General features: G+C 46.9%; 1 protein-coding gene across 13 annotated transcripts in view; it reads right to left on the minus strand.

Annotated features, from left to right (window-relative positions):
* Positions 1-815: 815 nt before the first annotated feature.
* The window catches only part of TRIM9 (tripartite motif containing 9), a 66,496-nt gene continuing 47,434 nt past the window's right edge, over positions 816-19,877 (minus strand). For 2 of the 13 annotated variants that reach the window (XM_040410921.1, XM_040410920.1), the window contains exons 4-11: positions 16,890-17,000; positions 15,938-16,091; positions 13,845-14,002; positions 13,336-13,474; positions 10,957-11,070; positions 2,621-2,924; positions 2,361-2,523; positions 816-1,505 (exon numbers count right to left, since the gene is read on the minus strand). In XM_040410921.1, the coding sequence (XP_040266855.1) occupies positions 1,440-1,505; positions 2,361-2,523; positions 2,621-2,924; positions 10,957-11,070; positions 13,336-13,474; positions 13,845-14,002; positions 15,938-16,091; positions 16,890-17,000 (1,209 nt within the window). In that variant the 3' untranslated portion in view covers positions 816-1,439. Of the gene's footprint in view, positions 1,506-2,360; positions 2,524-2,620; positions 2,925-3,553; positions 3,578-10,956; positions 11,071-13,335; positions 13,475-13,844; positions 14,003-15,931; positions 16,092-16,889; positions 17,001-19,877 lie in introns of all 13 variants that reach the window. The other 11 variants (XM_040410930.1, XM_040410928.1, XM_040410924.1 and 8 more) reach the window with 8 other exon arrangements.

A 19,877-nucleotide genomic window follows, 5' to 3' on the forward strand; every position in this document is an offset into this window, starting at 1 on the left:
ATCACTTTTGAACCATTAGAAAATAGAAATTTGTAAGACACTGGAATTTCTAATTTTCTTTTACAAGCACCATAAAGACGGTATGATGATCAGGACGATCAGGGGTGTCACATTCCTCATTACCCAATATATACTGAGGATATAAGCCAGAGTTACTGCTCCATCCAAACTTCTGACTTTTTTTTTAAACATGATGATACATCGAAGGTGTAACTGGTACCCCTGACCTCAGAGGAGGTGCATGGTGTTGTTCTTCTTCAGGATCAGTCCTGGGATTAAAGTTTTAGGGTTCTTGGAGGGGTAGCAGCAGTGGAGAAAACAACAGTAATAGCGGCAATGTATATACACGGTAATGATAGTCTGAATCAAATATCAACTGAGCCAGGACGGTGGAGAAACCATTCATCATCGCTGGAGACCACAAAGCCCTGTGAGATGGTTGTGAATACCCTGTGCAGAGCTGGTGGGATGTGAACATCATGTACAGAGGTGGACATCTTTGGATGTCACGGAGACAGTCAAGAAAACACTGTATAAAGGTTGGACATCAGGGAGATGTATGGCGAATACTCTGGATAGGGTTGGACACTGGAGGGTTGATAGAAGTACGGGTCTTAACTCCCTGGATGCAGCTTGGTACTATGAAGAGCTGTTAGATAGGAAATGTGGTGTCAGTACCTGGGCCTGAGCTGGACATCAAAACTGGAGAATTATGGTGGCACCACTCTGGATCCTGCTGGACACCAAAGCTTGGAGAACTATGGTGGCACCACTCTGGATACAGCTGGAGAACTATGGTGGAACCACACTGCATACTGATGGGTGCAAAAACTTGAGAACTATGGTGGCACCACTCTGGATGGGTGCCAAAACTTGAGAACTATGGTGGCACCACTCTGGATACAGCTGGACACCAAAACTGGAGAACTATGGTGAGACCACACTGCATACTGATGGGTGCCAAAACTTGAGAACTATGGTGGCGCCACTCTGGATACAGCTGGACACAAAAACTGGAGAACTATGGTTGTTCCACACTGGATACAGCTGGACACCAAAGCAGAACTTTGGTGGTACCACTATGTACGTTTGAGAACTGAGCATCCTAGAGATATGTAGAGTCAACCTCCTGGACAGAAACTGATAGGAACGGCACAAACGTGGGATATGATGAAGAGGTAAGAACATTATGGATAGGTACAAAGCTGGACACAATAGAGAAGTCAGCGCTGGTCATCAGGAGAAGGTCTACCTGTACAGAGCTGGACGTTAGTTAGAGCTGGAGGGTCTCTGTGAGCACCCCATATATTCTGCCCCCTATGTATTTACAATGTCTTGCAGACAGACATTCTGCTTTTCGTAAGAACAGTTTGCTGCTTTTGAATCCAATGCGATGACCGTCTGGGACTTTAAGAGCAATTTCAGTCCTTCTGGCACTTTTAAGATGCTATGGATGCCCGAGACGAGTAGAATCCAGGAATCGGCAAACCGGTATAAAGTGTTACCTACAAACGACAGCATGCGTGGTATTAAAATCACAATAATAACGGACGTGGAGCAGCCACCATAAAATAAAGTATACATTAATTTCCCTTTTGGACTTCCTAATCAATCATTTTGTGACCGGGGCCCGTCTAGGTTTAGGCCAGGATCCACCTAGTGCATATTGACAACATAGCTAAGATGTCCAACACTCGCAGTCTGGGAGTGTTGGACATCTTGGCTATGTTGTCAATATGCACTAGGTGGATGTCCCAGTGCTGAAAGGAGATCTTCTCTACTTTTGACATACTTATTGGTTAGATAGATTGATCACAATGTGACTCCCAGTGATCAGCTGTAAAAGGATGGAGAACTGAGCAGTGTTCAGTTACCCTGCAGCGCCACCACAGGGGAAATGAAACATTGCACAATTCCCATTGGATTCACTGTGTTGGGTCCTCCAGAATGAAAGACCCACTTTGTAGCGGCTCTGTGCACTGGTTAGTAGATGCGGGTTCTGCAAAGGGGACCTTACTCTATTAACCCAATATTTACTGGCATGGTACACAATATTTCCCTACTAGGGTCCTGTTTAACAGGCTATAAAATACTAATTGTAATATGGAGGGAGGTCAAGGACTGAATTATATTCTCTGGAGACAGAGAACACAAGGATCAGGCAAGTTGAAATCCAACATGCTCAATCGTTATGTTTCCAGACACCTGAGTTGAGGGGAGAGTAAGGTGCCCCCCTTTACATATTAGATGGTCGGCTCCATTGGGTTTGGTAACGCCAATCTAATGTGTATAGCCGGGTTACCACTATGTGAGGAGCACCTCAATACAACTGTTACTACATAGAAAGTCTTAGTACCTACCTGCACATTCCTGTTGAGACTCACAGCAGGAAACAACAAGCCCTCCATGTTTTCAAATGCCACAGGTCCCTGCTGCTCCTTATTGATGGAGAAGGTCAAAGTTCTCCTGGTGAAGTCTAAGAGGACACCAACTGTGGCCCCCTTGGTGATGCCTCCTTCAGTCCTACGAGCAATCACAGAGGTTGTGTGTTACTATGATCGAGAAACCACATTAGTCTCATGGCTGCCAAGGTGTCACATATACAATCGGTCCAAAGTACCTGTTCGTGTGGGAGTTGTTGTGCATGAACCAGCTGCGGTTGTTGTCCACGTACATGGCCCAAGCTTTGTCGTCTTTTCCCAGCATGACGTCCTTCATCACTTCAACCCGGGCCACACCGAAGGCAGGATCTGGGTGATTGTCGTACCTGTCAATGGTCAGCTCCCAATAGTGAACTCCTTTGGAGAAGCCGGTCTTCCCTAACACTACTCGGTCATCATAGCTGTTACAGGTAACGGTCAGGTTGTCATTCGAGAAGATGATGTCCGAGTGCGCTGAACCAGGGTCAAAGGCGAACCAGGCCACTGTCATCACAAAAATACAACATGGCTTCAGTGTGCTTCCACCGACCCTCATGCTTTAGACCAGGCATGCTCAACCTGCGGCCCTCCAGCTGTTGCAAAACTACAACTCCCAGCATGCCCGAACAGCCTACAGCAGGGCATTGTGGGAGTTGTAGTTTTACAACTGCTGGAGGGCCGCAGGTTGAGCATGCCTGCTTTAGACTATATGTTCCAGGTTCATAGCAAGATAGACAAATGGGAATTCTCAAAATGGGACCCTCTACTGCTCCTGACAATGACGAGGTCTCTTTCCTAGTCTGAAATGAAGTGTTGACTACACATGCACTTGAAGGTGTCCACAACTCCTGTTCAGTTCGGTGCCAGTATACAGGGTGGATACCATCTTAGAAGCCAGAAACGGCCACAAACACTAAATGTCGATGCAGCTGTTCCAAAGTCAGGGTCGATTGGAGCAAAAAAAACAAAACATAACACTAGAAATCTTGATTACAACAATCATTGGATGAAATATAGCATTATGAGAATGGTGCCTCCACAGGGTCAGCATTGTCGGAATGAAGTGACCAGCACAAGTCCCCATGCAAGCCATGCACGTGCCAGGGTTTACATGCACAAGCTTCGGACCATACCTGCCACCAGTTTTTTTATGTTAACTGTGGGATGTCCAATGAAGAGCATGCGGGTAGAGAGAGGAGGTTAGTCGGTTAGAGAGCTTCAACTCATGAAGAACTAATAGCACCCGCCCTTGCCGGGATCATCTCTTCTAGAGGCTTCTACAGATGTGACACTTGGGTCACCACCATGTTTGGCTGGATTCTAGCTGCATTAGGATAAACATCCAGCTCGGCCTTACACCTGTAGCCCACTAGGTCGGGGCAGTGTGGTAGTGACTCCCACCGGGAGTCTCAATGCAACAGAAGGGTCAATCTGAATAACCCAACACAAGGGACTACGGTCTACATCCTGATAATAAGTCACAGACTGCAAACATCACCTAAGGATTATCAAACTAAATGACACTGTGTATGGGGGGCTGGCACTGTAAGTTGGGGCACTATTCGGCACAGTACGACAGGGCACTGTCCCTGGCACTTTACTTGGGGACCCTCTTTGGCTGATGCTATTTATGGGGGCACTCTTTTACTGGCACTGTAAATTGGGGTACTCTTTGTGCACTGCTCAACTGTATATCACAGCACTAAGGTCGACACTGTACATGGGGGCCCTCTTTGGCTGACACTGTTTATAGGGGTAGTCTGGCTGGCACTGTGTATTGGGGCAATCTTTGGACTTGTAAATTGGGGCACTCTTTTACACTGTACATGGGGGAACTGTTTGGCTGACACTATTTCTGGGGGGTACTTTGGGTGTATGGGCACGCACTGTAAACCGGAGCACTATGTATAGGGTCACTCTTTGGCATTGTAAATTGGGGACTGTTCGACACTCTACATAGGGGTACTCTTTGGCTGACACTATTAATGGGAGTACTTTGGGTGTATAGGGCTACTCTGACTGGCACTGTAAATTGGTGTACTGTTTGGCACCGTACATTGGGGCACTGTGTGTGGCACTGTACACGGGGGCACTCTTTGGCTGACACTGTTAATAGGTGTACTATGGGGGCACTCTTTGGCACTGTAAATTGGGCGCCATTTGGAACTGTACATCAAGACACTATTGTTGGCACTGTACATGGGGGCACTCTTTGGTTGACACTGTTTATGGGGGTATACTGGCTGGCACTATGTATGGAGGCACCATTTCACTGGTATTGTAAATTGATACCACAGTGTCTGTCGTTGTGAATTGGGGAACTGTACGTGGGTGCACTGGGGAGAACTCTGTCTGTGTACAGGAGCATTCTCTGGCCAATATGGCTCATAGGGGCATTGGCTGTTGTAAAAGGGACGTGGACAGTTTATGATGCTGTCGGCAATTATGTCTGGAGGACTTCTTAGATTAGAGCACATGCACTGGATTATACTTCATGGCTGCTTTCTACTAAAAATAGCGCCATACCTGTTCATGGGTTGTGTCTGGTACTGCAGGTCAGCTTGACTGGTGTGAATAGGGCTGAGCTGCAGTACCACACAAACCTGTGGACGGGGTGGTGCTGTTTTTGGAGGAAAGCTGGAGCCTTCCTACACCAGCATGCTCCATTTTCACCGTAGTTTCCCTTTAATGCACACATCCTATTCAGAGCCGGCATCGGAATGAGAATTTATCGTCTTCCAGGAAGGGATTACTACAGACTCGCCTCCCGCAGCATCGTCTTCTGCTGATTATATGAATTCCCTAGGTGGGATTTACCGACACAAGACTAATGGTTCAGGATCACAGGGCCGGGGAGCTGCAATCAATGTCATCAGAAATACTCCGCCAAAGACTAGCGGAGAAAGCCATACATCAAAGCTGTTCCTGCCGGTGTAATGACAATGTGCAGCTCGTAGCCGATTACACGCCTCTCGTCTGATGGTGACCGCGTGTACGGCACAACCGTGAGCGGCTCCACTAAGACAGTCCCCAACAGGTCCTTGAGTCGTCCCCTCCTGGAAAGTCCTTAACAAGTCTATTCAAGTCTACTACCTCCCACCTTTTCCAAAAAATACCGGCCGAGTTTACACAGGTTAGGAAAGGGGGCATGGCCTACCACAGCCTGTTATTTGATAGAAACATAGAAACATAGAATGTGTCGGCAGATAAGAACCATTTGGCCCATCTAGTCTGCCCAATATACTGAGTACTATGGATAGCCCCCGGCCCTATCTTATATGAAGGATAGCCATATGCCTATCCCATGCATGCTTAAACCCCTTCACTGTATTTGCAGCTACCACTTCTGCAGGAAGGCTGTTCCATGCATCCACTACTCTCTCAGTAAAGTAATACTTCCTGATATTACTTTTAAACCTTATTGATCATATTTTAAGTTTTGCACTTTAAAAAAAAAAAAAAAATCTAATATTTTGACTGTTGGAGACCGTGTACCTTTTATTTAGCCTCTATTTTTTAAGTGTTTCTGCCAAAATTCAAACTCATCACCATCTACATTAGAGGCAAGAACCTTAACCACTGAGCTATAGAGCTCAATGTTAAACTGCAGTAGATCTCTTATGGCTAAAAACCTCAGTAGTAGTTTCCCATGTATTATGTATTCATATATATCAGAATTATCATTTTATATTTTTTTAGTAATTGCATTTTTTTTTTCAATTCTAAATTTATCTTGTGCCATAACATTTTTTTTAAATAAAAAAATTAAAAGATTATTCTGCTATTTATGAATACATCATACATGGGAAACTACTACTGAAATTTTTATCCACAATATACCTGCTGCAGTTTAACATTGAGCTCTATAGCTCAGTGGTTAAGGTTCTTGTCTTTAATGTAGATGGTGATGAGTTCGAATCCAAGCACAAATGCTTCAGGGTGTCCCCAAGCATACTGACAATATTTGGGGATACCCCCTTCATCTTCATATATGGACTCAGCCATATACGGTGTCAGAGCAGGACTCCTAAGCACCCCTGCTCTGTTCCTTCCACTTCCTCTGTCAGCCACTTAAAGCAGCTGACTGAGGAACTATTGAAGCTGATGAATCCCGGTACCGGCAACCTTAGCAAGGTGGAATACCGGCCAGGTGGCAACCCTACGCCCCCCACTGCAAACCTCACTGAAGATATACGACAAAATGGTTTCAGGATGTCGGCAGGAGGATGACATTCCCTGTAAGAGCAGCCATATGCAGAGCATGGCTCATGGAGGGGACAGAGAACCTCCTTGATGACGTCTCTGCACGTTTGTCCTTGCCCTCTGTTATATGGTTTTCCCTTTGTGTCTTTTCCTCCCTTCCTCGGCTTTATCCCCTCCATTACCCATCTTCCTTCCCAGAAACACGGTGACCACCTCCGGCCCCTCACCACACCCCCTGTCACGGTACAACCAGGACCCCCTGCTGTATCCACCAATGTGGTAATTGCGCCCCCGCCAAAGACTTTTTATTGATCCTAGAGCTGTAAAGAAGGCACATTGTTTTATTTTTTCCTGTGCACACCTCGAGCCCTGTAGTCCCTGAGACGTGGAGGTATGAGTGATATGGTGCCTCCTGCATTGCTATGGAAACCGCTTCAGGCCGCGGTTCCCACCCACAGCCATTAGTCCCAGCAGCAATCTGCAGGGAGATGAAGACGTGTTCACACAGCGACCGAAAGGAAAACCTTATTTCCTAATCCTCGACGACTTCGGTGAAAACCCCACCAGTGATTCCTCACAACCACCTCATCTTCACCGCTGATCTCAGAGGACGAAGGACAAATCCTAAAATATCGAGCTTTTACCTACAGATGTAGCAGAGCTAAATGTGCGTTATGGTGTTATGTTTGACAAACCCGGCACTGCTGCATCTAATAAATACTGCCATGTAAAAAATAAATATACATCACTAAAAAGTCAAAGCCAACGCCATCGATGTGATGGGCCTTATTTATCAAAATGTTGAAAAATCTGGCTTTCGGGCCTTCTGTTGACAGGCCTCATTTACATGCTTCCCAAATCGCAGGGCATCTGTAAACCCCGCCCTGTTCTGCGAACACTTTTTTTTATATATATATGCTAATTTTAATGCACATTTGTGGTAGCTCCGCCCCTTTTGGACTTCCTTGGGGTTACAAAAGATGCGGACAGCTCACCGTGTGCTGTCCGCATCCGTAAGTCCGTTTAACAGCCCTGCAAAAAAATAGAACATGTCCTATTCTTGTCCGTTTTACGGGCCAGGATAGGACTGTTCTAAAAAGGGCAGGACATACCGTTCCGCAAAATGCAGAACGTACACGGCCGGTATCCTTGCTTTGCAGATTTGCAATTTGCGGACTGCAAAATCTGCTACAGCTGTGTGCATGAACCCTTAGGGCTCATTCGCACACAAATCTGTACTGGAGTTTTTTTGTCCACTCAAAAAAATGGCACTCACATTTTTTGCCATACCGCATGCGGTTTTTCTGGTTTTATTTTTATTTTTTTGTTCTAAACTGTGTAAACCATGTTTTTTTTTTCTGGTGTTTTCCTCCTATACAGAAGGAGATATAAAAAAAAGGCAGGAAAAAAACAAAAGTTCTTTAACATGCTGTATTTAATAAAAAATAATAATGCCAAAGACCTAAAAAACACCATCAAAATTGCCAACTCCCCCCCCCCCCCAAAAAAAAAATCTGGAGCTGGTGTTTTTACTACAGAAAATGCACAAAAACCGCCACTAAGTGCAGCAAAAAACGCCATTAAAAACTTGTAAACCAACCCTTTTCGGTGTGTAGGTTTCCTCTAGATTTTCACTGACGGGTTAGTTAGCTTCCTATTAAATTGGATCTAGCGTGCCTGAGAGACGGAAATTAGATTGTGAGCCCCGCTGGCGACAGGGACCTATGTGAGTGGTGCGGCGGCTCGTTATATCCGCCTGCAGCCGTCCAGCATGTGAAGAGTTAACCCGGCCATCACACAAAGCGCTTCTGTTCTCCTCTCCTTCTCCTGCTCTGTGAATCCACTCAAATCATCCCCCGCTGACGTCTGCAGCCGCGCGCCGGTGACGCGCAGATTAATTTGGAGTGCGCCAGCGGAGAAATCTCTAAATCTAGGTATCAGCCGGGGATAAAGCCTCTGAGGAAAGGAAATCGTTCAGAATCCCTGCAGAAAACATGCATCTGTCTATGAGGCGGGAGACGGCGGCCTCAGAGGTTATGTTTGTACAGACTGCATCAGGGCTAGAGATGAGCGACTCTTCCTCTCCCGGCAGGGGAAGTGGGCAGAAGCTTTCTGCTGCTGCAAGCTACCTCCCGGCCAAGCCGCCTAAGCTTGCCCATATAGGAGGGGGGGGGGGGGGGGGGGTATAAGACCCTTTGCATTGCTGAGGGTAATACAGAGCGGACAGAACCCCCTCCACATTGAATGGGCATTGTGTAATACTTAAAGGGGTACTCCTATCTCAAATATGTATGGCATATCCCTCGAGCGTTGTGATGGGAATAACCCTTCCCCTGCAGTGAATAAAAGTTTCCCTTGACAATATCTGCAGGGTCTCTGGAGATGGGACAACCCCTTTAACCCCTTCACGTAGGGGTGTGAGGTGTTGTATGGAGCGGGTTGCTGAGCTAACCCCGCTCCATATGCAGTGGGTGCCGGCACTCGTCCACAATGACGGGGAAAGGCAATGATGCTGAACCGGTCATTTAACACCTCAGATTCAGTTCAATAGCAACCGTGGCATCTGTGGAGTTAGACAGAGCGAGGGGCTGATTTAATTGTGGGGCTCCGATCGGTTACCATGACAGCCTGGGGCCTGCTGAAGGTTCTCAAGCCTGTCATGGTAGTCTGCCTGCAAAGCTGTGCATGAGGCACAGCTCAGCAGGCAGAGCGGCAGAATCTCATTCACCATAATAGTTCTCTATTAGGGTGAATGGGACAAGAGATCAGAGGATTCCAGGTTCTGGAACCTGTCACCGGGATATTGGGTATAGAGCTGAGGACATGGGTTGCTAGATGGCCGTTAGCACATCCGCAATACCCAGTCCCCATAGCTCTGTGTGCTTTTATTGTGTAAAAAAAATGATTTGATACATATGCAAATTAACATAAAATAGTCATATCTTACTTGTGTGACCAGAGAAGAGTCATATTTTCAAGCTCTGACTCATCTCAGGTTAATTTGCATATGTATAAAATCGTTTTTTCTACACAATAAAAGCACACAGAGCTATGGGGACTGGATATTGCGGATTTGCTAGCGGCCATCTAGCAACCCATGTCCTCAGCTCTATACCCAAAATCCCGGTGACAGGTTCCCTTTAAAGTAAATAAATAAAAATTCAAATCACTTCCTTTCCCGATTTTACATATAAAGATAAACAATAACAAAAATAAACATAACCGGTATCGCCGCGTACAAAAGCAAATTTTTCCTGCACAGTGTACGGCGTAAAATGAAAAACACAATTCGCCATTTTTTAGTCATCTTGTCCCCCCTAAAAAAAATTATAACTGTGATCAAAAAGTCATACGTCCCACAAAAATTGTACCAATAAAAACTACAGTGTGTTCCGCAAAAAAACAAGCCGTCATACACCTCTGTCAACCGAGATATAAATAGGTTATGGCTTGGTGAGATTGTGGATTTTTTTTCACTTTTACCCCACAAAGAATTTTTTCCTGTTTTCCAATACAAGATAGGGTAACTTAATTGACGCTATTAAAAAATACAACTTCTTCCGCAAAATATACACCTGTATATGGCTATGTGAACGGAAAACTAATAAAGTTATGGCTCTTGTAATGTGGGGAGGAAAAAAACGAAAATGCAAAAACGAAAATGGGCTTCGTCTTGTAGCGTTTAAAGAATTCCGAAACCTCCGAGTGGGCTGCACTGCGCTGTTCGCTTGGTCAAGACCCCCGGACAGCATAGAAAAAATAAGCCTGTATGACGCACATGTGAAATGCGCGTTTTATGTGAAAATCCTAACTAAAATGCAAATCTAGCACCAGAGTGTCATGCATGGTTATGTTAATTAGTCTGCTCGTTAATCTTGCAGCGCTCTCATCACCCCGCTAGACTCTCAATTATCACTTGTCTATCTCCAGTGTCACGTCTAATGTCTGTCAGCACTGTGAGCGAATTTTATGTGATGGAATACGGAAAAATATAGGCTGAAGATGTGTGAATTATATAGCGTATAACGGTAATATCGCATAATATGATGTCTACTTATTACACATTTTATTGGTAACCGACTGGCTGTGACTGAGCACACCAGAGCCACTAACACATCTGAGGTAAAAAATCCAACATGGCTGCCTCTATAAGGTACAGAGAATGTACTGAGGGAGCAACTGCCTCAGAGGCCTTCTTGCCCATAGCAACCAATCACAGCGCAGCTTTCATTTGCAAAACTGACTCCGATTGGTCGGTAAGGTCACACCTGAGGCAGTTTTGACCAATGAAACGGTGACACACTGTGAGTTATGGGGGAGGGGAAGCCATTACCTGAAGACACACAAGTTTCCTGTTCTGAGTTTTGGAGGAACTCGAGTGGAGAGGGCATGGTGGTGTTGATTTGCAAATGAGCTGCAAGAGAGGCTGACATTCGAGGATAGGGACCTGGCATAAGCAAAGACATGCACAGAAATGTCAGCAAATCGGAGCGTGCATCAGTGTACATACATGTCATACACGGCCCATGAAGTAAACCTTGAGGCAGCCATTTTGTGGCCGTTTATGAGGGAGCATGCGATTTTTTGGTGGGGCGAATGCACAAGTTCCAGTTTCCTCAGTAATGTCTCGACATGCAAAATCCCACAAAATGGCCGTCACAGGTGTCATTGAATCACTGCAACCCGGAGACAGCCAAATTGGTAAACAGCTGGATATGTAGTCCGGCCAGACACAGTAATGTCACTCCTACTAATTTGCACAAAATGGCCGCCTCCGCCGATTGTAGATGATATGTATTGATCAAATGAATAGTCATAGCGTCCGCGGCAGACAAATGTCGCCAGCGGTGACCTAGATATGTTCCTCAACTATCAAATCAATGGAAAACACACGTCACGTGAACCATTGTGCAAACCTCGGGTCGCACGAATCAGATGCGCCAAACTTTCTCTCCAAAAGAAATTACTGTGGCGAGGAAAGCAATGGCCACAAGCTAAGAACGATGATGACGACAGCACCAACCCGTATGCCGGACATGGAGGCCATGATGACATGATAAAGAACACGTGAAATCCACTAACCATATAAAATGGGGGGAAAAAACAACACAGACATGACAAAACCGTACAACGCCGAGTATGTACATTAAAAACGATGTAAACTGCACACGAAACCTAATTACAGACATCTCGTTAATGTATCCCACCCAACACTTCAGTCCCCAGTAGCAGGATGGTCAAGCCCCGCCCCTTTGTACTTACTGATGCCCCTTTTAATGAAAATACGCCTACCTGTGGACTGTTGGAAGGCATGCATCAGAGAAGGGACTAAGCAATGAGACAGGGAATGGCGTAACATGGCGGCTGCTATCAGCTTAGCTTTGAGTCTGGTTGCTATGGATACAACAGCCTTTTACATTGTGTTGCTAGAGCAGAGCCTCTAGGTGCAATGGCAACGCCCTGGTTGCTCCTAGAGGCTCATTTGCATTTATTGAAACAGATAAAGCCGAGTACAGCGCTGCAGAGTGTGTCTGCGCTATATAAATATGTCCGTGGGGGTGGAACCGGAAGGTGTAAAATCTGTGACCCCCACCTACCATCTACTGATATGGCAGAGGGGCCCCTCAGGCGCCGACCTCTGCACCCCCTACATCTGGATACACGGAATGTCAGACGTGAACTGCGACAACACGGATAAAGTTACACGGAATCATGAATGCAGCACACGTGATACAGGCGATGAGAATCGGCTGATAACTTCTACATCCAATCAGATTTCTTCTATACATGAGGTGTATTCACCTAATATACCGTAAGTTTTCTGCTTCCTGTCAGTGAATGGAAACATTTTTCTTTACCTTTTAGATGCTAAAAAACCCGAACAGACCTAACTCTTCTCATGGCAGAGGGTTTGACGCAATTATATCCGGTCTGGACAATCCTCGGTGAGCTAAATACATCAGCAGCACGGGGTTTGTTACAATGTATCAGTGCAGGTAAAATGTTTCTGCCTGTTTTGGACTTCTTTCACATGGGCGGCTGTTCCCGCTAGACAAAAACCGTTGTGTGCAGCGTTTTTTGTCTGGCCGAATCCTGACATATTTGCGGGGTAGCGGCTGGGTCTCCCACCGGACCTCATTATAGCCAAAGGGGCCGGCGCGCATTCTGGTAACCTCCGACAATGCCGTATCCGGAGAACTCCGGCAGCCTGTTCTCTGTCGGAACAGCCTGCCGGAGAGCTGTGCTGCAAATGTGAAGCTAGCCTTCGCTTACAGAGGATTGTCTAGAACTTGAGAACCCTGTAGCAAACCCTCAGCTGTGAGAAGGGTTAAGTCAGAAGGGGTTTCATTTCATAAAGTAGAACTTATCCAAAGTTCTGGCTGCCTGCAGTCACCACTAGGGGGAGCTTTAATATCAATTCAATATCAAATCTGTACGCAGTAAGCTCCTAGGCTCCCCCTAGTGGTGGCTTCAGATCATGGATTGGAGACTCTGACCCTTCAACTGGTCCCCAGCCAGCCCGTTTTCGGTATGGGAGGTGGTCTCAGTGGCTGGATCAGTGTTTTATGACTCGGGCTATCAGCAGGTCATGAAACATTTTTTGTGCAGAAAACCCCTTTAAAAACTTTCAACATCTGCATGTCACATGGGCAAATAAGTCGATTGTGCCCCAGAGAAGGGGCAGAGGATTACATGCTGGAGAACTGGTTACCTTCGGAGGTCTGGAGGACCAGGGTCTTGCTGTACTGGCTGACCCCAGCTTTATTGAAGGCCTTGACTCGGGCGTTATATGTACTGTTGAAGTGCAGGCCGTCCACTGTGCACATCGTCTCCTTCCCGACAAATACTTCCTGCAACAGCACACAGCATGCGTTATACGTCATGTGACAAACACGGCTGGTTCCTTCCAGAAACAGCGCCCCCCTGTCTACGGGTTGCATTTGGTATTGCAGCAAAGCTCCACTGGATGTAAGTTGCACTTGTAGTTCCCCACACGACCTGTGGACTGGTGTGGCGCTCTTTGGGGAAGCGGCTATGTTCTTCTAATCCTGGACAAGTGTCCTTAAAGCAAATGCATCTACCTCATGTCTCATAGTGGGCTCAGGCCGCTGCTTTTTCTCCCATGCTTTACACGGCAACACATAGCTGCTCATCCTGACCCTCCTGTTTCATGAATGTTATGGCAGCTATAAGTAAGGCATTAAACGATTTGGCTCTTACCCTGAACTGACCGCCGTTCCCGTCGTCCAGCTCCAGAATATATCCTTCCGCTTGCACCATGGACATGGGCGGCTGTTTCCAGGACAGGGTGGCACTGTTGTTGTGGGTGCAGCACTCTTCCATCTGGAGAATTGGGGGCGCAGGGACTAAAGAGGGAACTAAGGGTTTAGGAAAAGTCAGAGGGATGAAGAATTAATGTACAATGTCTCTGTGTGAGAAAACGTGACCCCCGATCTCATGACTTGGAAATGTGACCGAAGTGAATACAAGGAGGGGGTCCCACTGCAATCAGAGGGGCTGCTGGGACTACTGTACGGAGGGGCTGCTAGGACTACTGTACGGAGGGGGCTGCGGGGACTACTGTACGGAGGGGGCTGCGGGGACTACTGTACGGAGGGGGCTGCGGGGACTACTGTACGGAGGGGGCTGCTGGAGGGGCTGCTGGGACTACTGTACAGAGGGGCTGCTGGGACTACTGTACGGAGGGGGCTGCTGGGACTACTGTACGGAGGGGGCTGCTGGGACTACTGTACGGAGGGGGCTGCTGGGACTACTGTACGGAGGGGGCTGCTGGGACTACTGTACGGAGGGGGCTGCTGGGACTACTGTACGGAGGTGGCTGCTGGGACTACTGTACGGAGGGGGCTGCTGGGACTACTGTACGAAGGGGCTGCTGGGACTACTGTACGGAGGGGCTGCTGGGACTACTGTACGGAGGGGCTGCTGGGACTACTGTACGGAGGGGCTGCTGGGACTACTGTACGGAGGGGCTGCTGGGACTACTGTACGGAGGGGGCTGCTGGGACTACTGTACGGAGGGGGCTGCTGGGACTACTGTACGGAGGGGCTGCTGGGACTACTGTACGAGGGGGCTGCTGGGACTACTGTACGGAGGGGCTGCTGGGACTACTGTACGGAGGGGGCTGCTGGGACTACTGTACGGAGGGGCTGCTGGGACTACTGTACGGAGGGGGCTGCTGGGACTACTGTACGGAGGGGCTGCTGGGACTACTGTACGGAGGGGCTGCTGGGACTACTGTACGGAGGGGGCTGCTGGGACTACTGTACGGAGGGGGCTGCTGGGACTACTGTACGGAGGGGGCTGCTGGGACTACTGTACAGAGGGGGCTGCTGGGACTACTGTACAGAGGGGGCTGCTGGGACTACTGTACAGAGGGGGCTGCTGGGACTACTGTACAGAGGGGGCTGCTAGGACTACTGTACAAACTCCTATGACTACCATTAAGCAGAGCTGTATCCTGTCTACTGGGGGAGGGGGAACCCAATGATGTGTATGAGTGTTTCCTCAATCTGGTTAAGATATGTCCAGGTGTGCTCTAATATCTCTGCGAGCCTCCCCCCCCCTCCTGTTATCCGCAGGTATTTTGGCTATACCCCGTGGCACGGCTCCCACAGAAGATAATAGGGCAGTGCTGTAGCGGGCGGTGTGCTGACTGACGCATGACGCTGCACAATTTAGAACAATCCTCAGAGATAAATACTTTGTCAGGAAGCCTTGGCAGAGCGACAGGAGAAATATTTACTAAGGGGCAGTCATCTAAACCCAAACTCGTTTACCCAAGGCGGCATGGCAGCTGTGTTTACAAGTGTGCCACCTACTGGTAGGCACAATACATACAAGCCATGTGTAATAGACTCTGCGGACCCCAAAACTGATAGGGAGACCGCGGGGTTCATGGTGATAACTCCACTCCCAGGCTGTGATTGGTAGTAATGCAGAACAGGTTACACCCCTTTTAGGATTACCCAGAAACCTTTTTATTCTTGAGGAGTGGACTAACCCTTTAACTTGAAGGAAACCTCCACTCCCGATCAACAATTTACAATATTGTACAGTTACAATGTACATGACATGTTGAGTAACTTAGCAAATACTTTGCTTTTGTATCAATTTTGAGTCGCATGATGTTTTCTTTCTCCAAACACATCTATAGCGAAATCGAGGATTGTGATCTAACCTCAGAGAAGTGCAAAGTTACATAGTTACAGCTCAGGTCACATGTCTGTCAACAGGGGTGGAGCTGAAGGGTTGTCGGTTACTATGGGCAACCATCAGAATCTTTAACAATTACCTTTCATCTGTACAAAGTCCAGCTGATGGATGGACTGCAGGAGGGGGGCGCTGTCCAGGTTTAGATCGAAGTCTGTGTTCATCCTTGGGGTGAGCGTTCCTTTTCCCCACTGATCCTCAGTCAGGTGGACCCTTCGTATCAGAGCATCAGAGATCTAGGAGGTTTCGCGAACATTTTGTGTTAGGGAAATGGGCCATTTTGTGGTCCTAGACTGGACTCAATACCAGTATGAAGACACCAAGCAGGGACTCTGGCAGGGACAACAACCTGGAAACCCAACAAGGAATGTCCTTACCTCCTTGTGGGGGGGTGGCTAGTGCAAAACCGACTGAGGCTTAGAAGATCCACTTCTCTGATGTGAAGCTTAACAGCCATATGTATGCAATACGCAGCTAGAGATTTACATTAAGGCCCCTTGCAGACAAGCGGGTCCGGATTATGTCCGGATGCGTTGCTGATGCGTTCAGTGAAAACTGTGCGATTTCACAAACAAAGCCATTCAGTTTGTTTGTGATCGCGTTCAGTTGTATTCAGTTTTTATCGAGTGGGTGCAATGCGATTTACTGCGTTTTGCACCCGCGCAATAAAAAATGGAATGTTTACAAACAACATCTCTTAGCAACCATCCGTGAAAATCGCATCTGCACTTGCTTGCGGATGTGATGCGATTTTTCACGCAGCCCCCTTGACTTCTATGGGGCCAGCGTTGCGTGAAAATCGCAGAATATAGAACATGCTGCGATTTTCACGCAACCCAAAAAGTGATGCGTAAAAACCACCGCTCATGTACACAGACCCATTTAAATGAATGGGTCCAGATTCTGTGCGAGCGCAATGCGTTTGCATCACGCATTGCACCCGCGCGGAATTGTCGCTCGTGTGAAAGGAGCCGAAGGGTCCATGTTTTTGACGCAGCTACAAATATATTCGCAGAACTAAAATAGCCGCCTACCTGAAGGAAACCACTGGGGTCGTTCTCCTTTATCACTTCCAGACAATACTCCATCAACCCAGTCGTCTGCCGCAGTTTTACCGTGCAGTGAGAGATCTGATCTCGTACCACCTGAAGAAGAACCACAAGGAACAGAAGATTATAGATCCAGTAAACAGGTCAATGACAGAGCTTTATATAAAGGGCGCTGGGGTTAATCCAGCTTCTGATAATCCACAAAGTCAGAGGCTGCAATATCATTTGTATGGTGTGGACATTTTTTTAAATGTTTTATTTGTTTATTATTATTTTTTTATTGTATCTTTTTGCTTTGTAACATTTTTTATGGCCCCCATAAAAAATGTAACAAACAAAAAGATACAAATAAAACAAAAAAATGTCCACACCATACATTTACATTTAACATGTTTTTAAATAAAAAACGAGGCTCCATGGTTCTCCTCTGTGGCCCTTGCACCACCCATCTCTTCCACAGATTTTCAGGAATGCATTGGGACATATAACCGGAGTACAAACTCTCCCCTGCTCTCATCAGCATCCTGTGTGAGGGGGTGAACTGCTTGCTCTGCAGGTGGCCTGATCTATCTTCAGATCTATCTTTCAGACACCTCGATGGATTGGGGGAGGATATACAGCTGACTTGTAGAAAGAGGGTCCATGATGCTAACATTTCATGCATTTGTATTCATGTTAGGCTACTTTCACACTTGCGGCAGAGGATTCCAGCAGGCAGTTCCGTTGCCGGAACTGCCTGCCGAATCCGGCAATCCGGACGCAAACGGAAGGCATTTGTCAGACGGATCCGTCTGACAAATGCATTGAAATACCGGATCTGTCTCTCCGGTGTCATCCGGAAAAAGGAATCCAGTATTTATTTAGTTTTGCATCTTTAAAGGTCTGCGCAGACCAGAAATCCGGGTCCGTTTTGCCGGAACACTTGCCTTTTCTCCGGCCAAAAAACGTAAGAGGTACTGAACTGATGCATCCTGAACGGATTGCTCTCCATTCAGAATGCATTAGGATAAAACTGATCAGTTTTTTACCGGTATTGAGCCCCTAGGACGGAAAACCGCTAGTGTGAAAGTACTCTTAGGCCCCTTTCACATGGGCGAGTATTCCGCGCAGGTGCAATGCGTGAGGTGAACGCATTGCACCCGCACTGAATCCTGAGCCATTCATTTCTATGGGGCTGTGCACACGGGCGGTGATTTTCACGCATCACTTGTGCGTTGCGTGAAAATCGCAGCATGCTCTATATTGTGCGTTTTCCACGCAATGCAGGCCCCATAGAAGTGAATGGGGCTGCGTGAAAATCGCAAGCAAGTGCGGATGCGGTGTGATTTTCACGCTCGGTTGCTAGGAGACGATCGGGATGGAGACCCGATCATTATTATTTTTCCTTATAACATGGTTATAAGGGAAAATAATAGCATTCTGAATACAGAATGCATAATACAATAGCGCTGGAGGGGTTAAAAAAATGTAAAAAAATAATTTAACTCGCCTTAATCCACATGATCGCGCAGCCCGGCTTCTCTTCTGTCTTATTCTTTGCTGTGTGCAGGAAAAGGACCTGTGGTGACGTCACTCCGGTCATCACATGATCCATTACCATGGTAAAAGATCATGTGACGGACCATGTGATGACCGGAGTGACGTCACCACAGGTCCTTTTCCTGCACACAGCAAAGAAGAAGACAGAAGAGAAGCCGGGCTGCACGATCAAGTGGATGAAGGTGAGTTAAATATATATATTTTTTTAACCCCTCCAGCCCTATTGTACTATGTATTCTGTATTCAGAATGATATTATTTTCCCTTATAGCCATGTTATAAGGGAAAATAATACTATCTACAGAACACCGATCCCAAGCCCGAACTTCTGTGAAGAAGTTCGGGTTTGGGTACCAAACATGCCGATTTTTCTCACGCGCGTGCAAAACGCATTACAATGTTTTGCACTTGCGCGGAAAAATCGCGCATGTTCCCGCAACGCACCCGCACCTTTTCCCGCAGCAGGTGCGGACTAATTCATTTCAATGGGGCCGCAAAAGATGCGGACAGCACACTCATTTTGTGGACTGATGGAAGGCAACCTGAATGCAATATCAGACTTAACATGGTTTGTTTCTAGTTTATTACCATGGAGACACATAACTTGGTGTAGAAGCTGCATACACAAAACGACAGGAGTTTTTTATTTTTTTATTTTATTTAAACCATTTGTGAATTTGATTCATTTTGCACTGAAGATACATTGGAGCAATCAAAAATTGGTTGCAAAGGTAGACATACCCTGTAATGTACCCTGTCTGAGAACCTCCAGGTGCAAGCAGCACGGCAGAGCTAATTGTGTTTTGCCCTCAATTCAGCATTACAGGCCGGGCCTCCAGGACCTGAGCCGCCCTGCACATTTATAAAATCATTTAGGATTCAGTCTCTAGGAAACGCAGTGAAATAAGATTAATTATATCACATCTCAGGCGCAGAGCTGCTCAGGAGTAACTCGAGGTGAGCTATGAAATGGATATTTCTGCCCAGTACAGAAAATGGATTACACACCGGGGACCAGGAGCGCAGAAAACATGAAAGGTCCAGAAGAAAGAGAAGCTGCATGTCTGATCCCTCTGGAGAGTGCAGCGCTCAGCCAGATTGGAGATTGTCGCCGGCTTTTAATGTTATGAAGCAGATGCCGTTTGTTTTCACTGGAGAGAAAATTATGTTCATATAGATCGCTAAACACTAGTGCATGGAGGGGAGCACAACCGCGCTACCGGAAAGGACGGCACAGGAAACGCAGACTGAAAATGTAGATTGTAAGTGCAGGATTGATAAAGACAGACAGACGGATAGATAGATATGAGATTGAGATAGGTACCATATTCTTTCACCCCATAAGACACACTTTATTTTTGCCCCATAAGACGCACTTTTTTCTCCCCAACAGCACTCATTAGTACCCAGAGGACTGGGAAGCGGTGAATGCAGC

Source organism: Bufo bufo, chromosome 11, assembly GCF_905171765.1.
Source record: "Bufo bufo chromosome 11, aBufBuf1.1, whole genome shotgun sequence".
Taxonomy (NCBI): domain Eukaryota; kingdom Metazoa; phylum Chordata; class Amphibia; order Anura; family Bufonidae; genus Bufo; species Bufo bufo.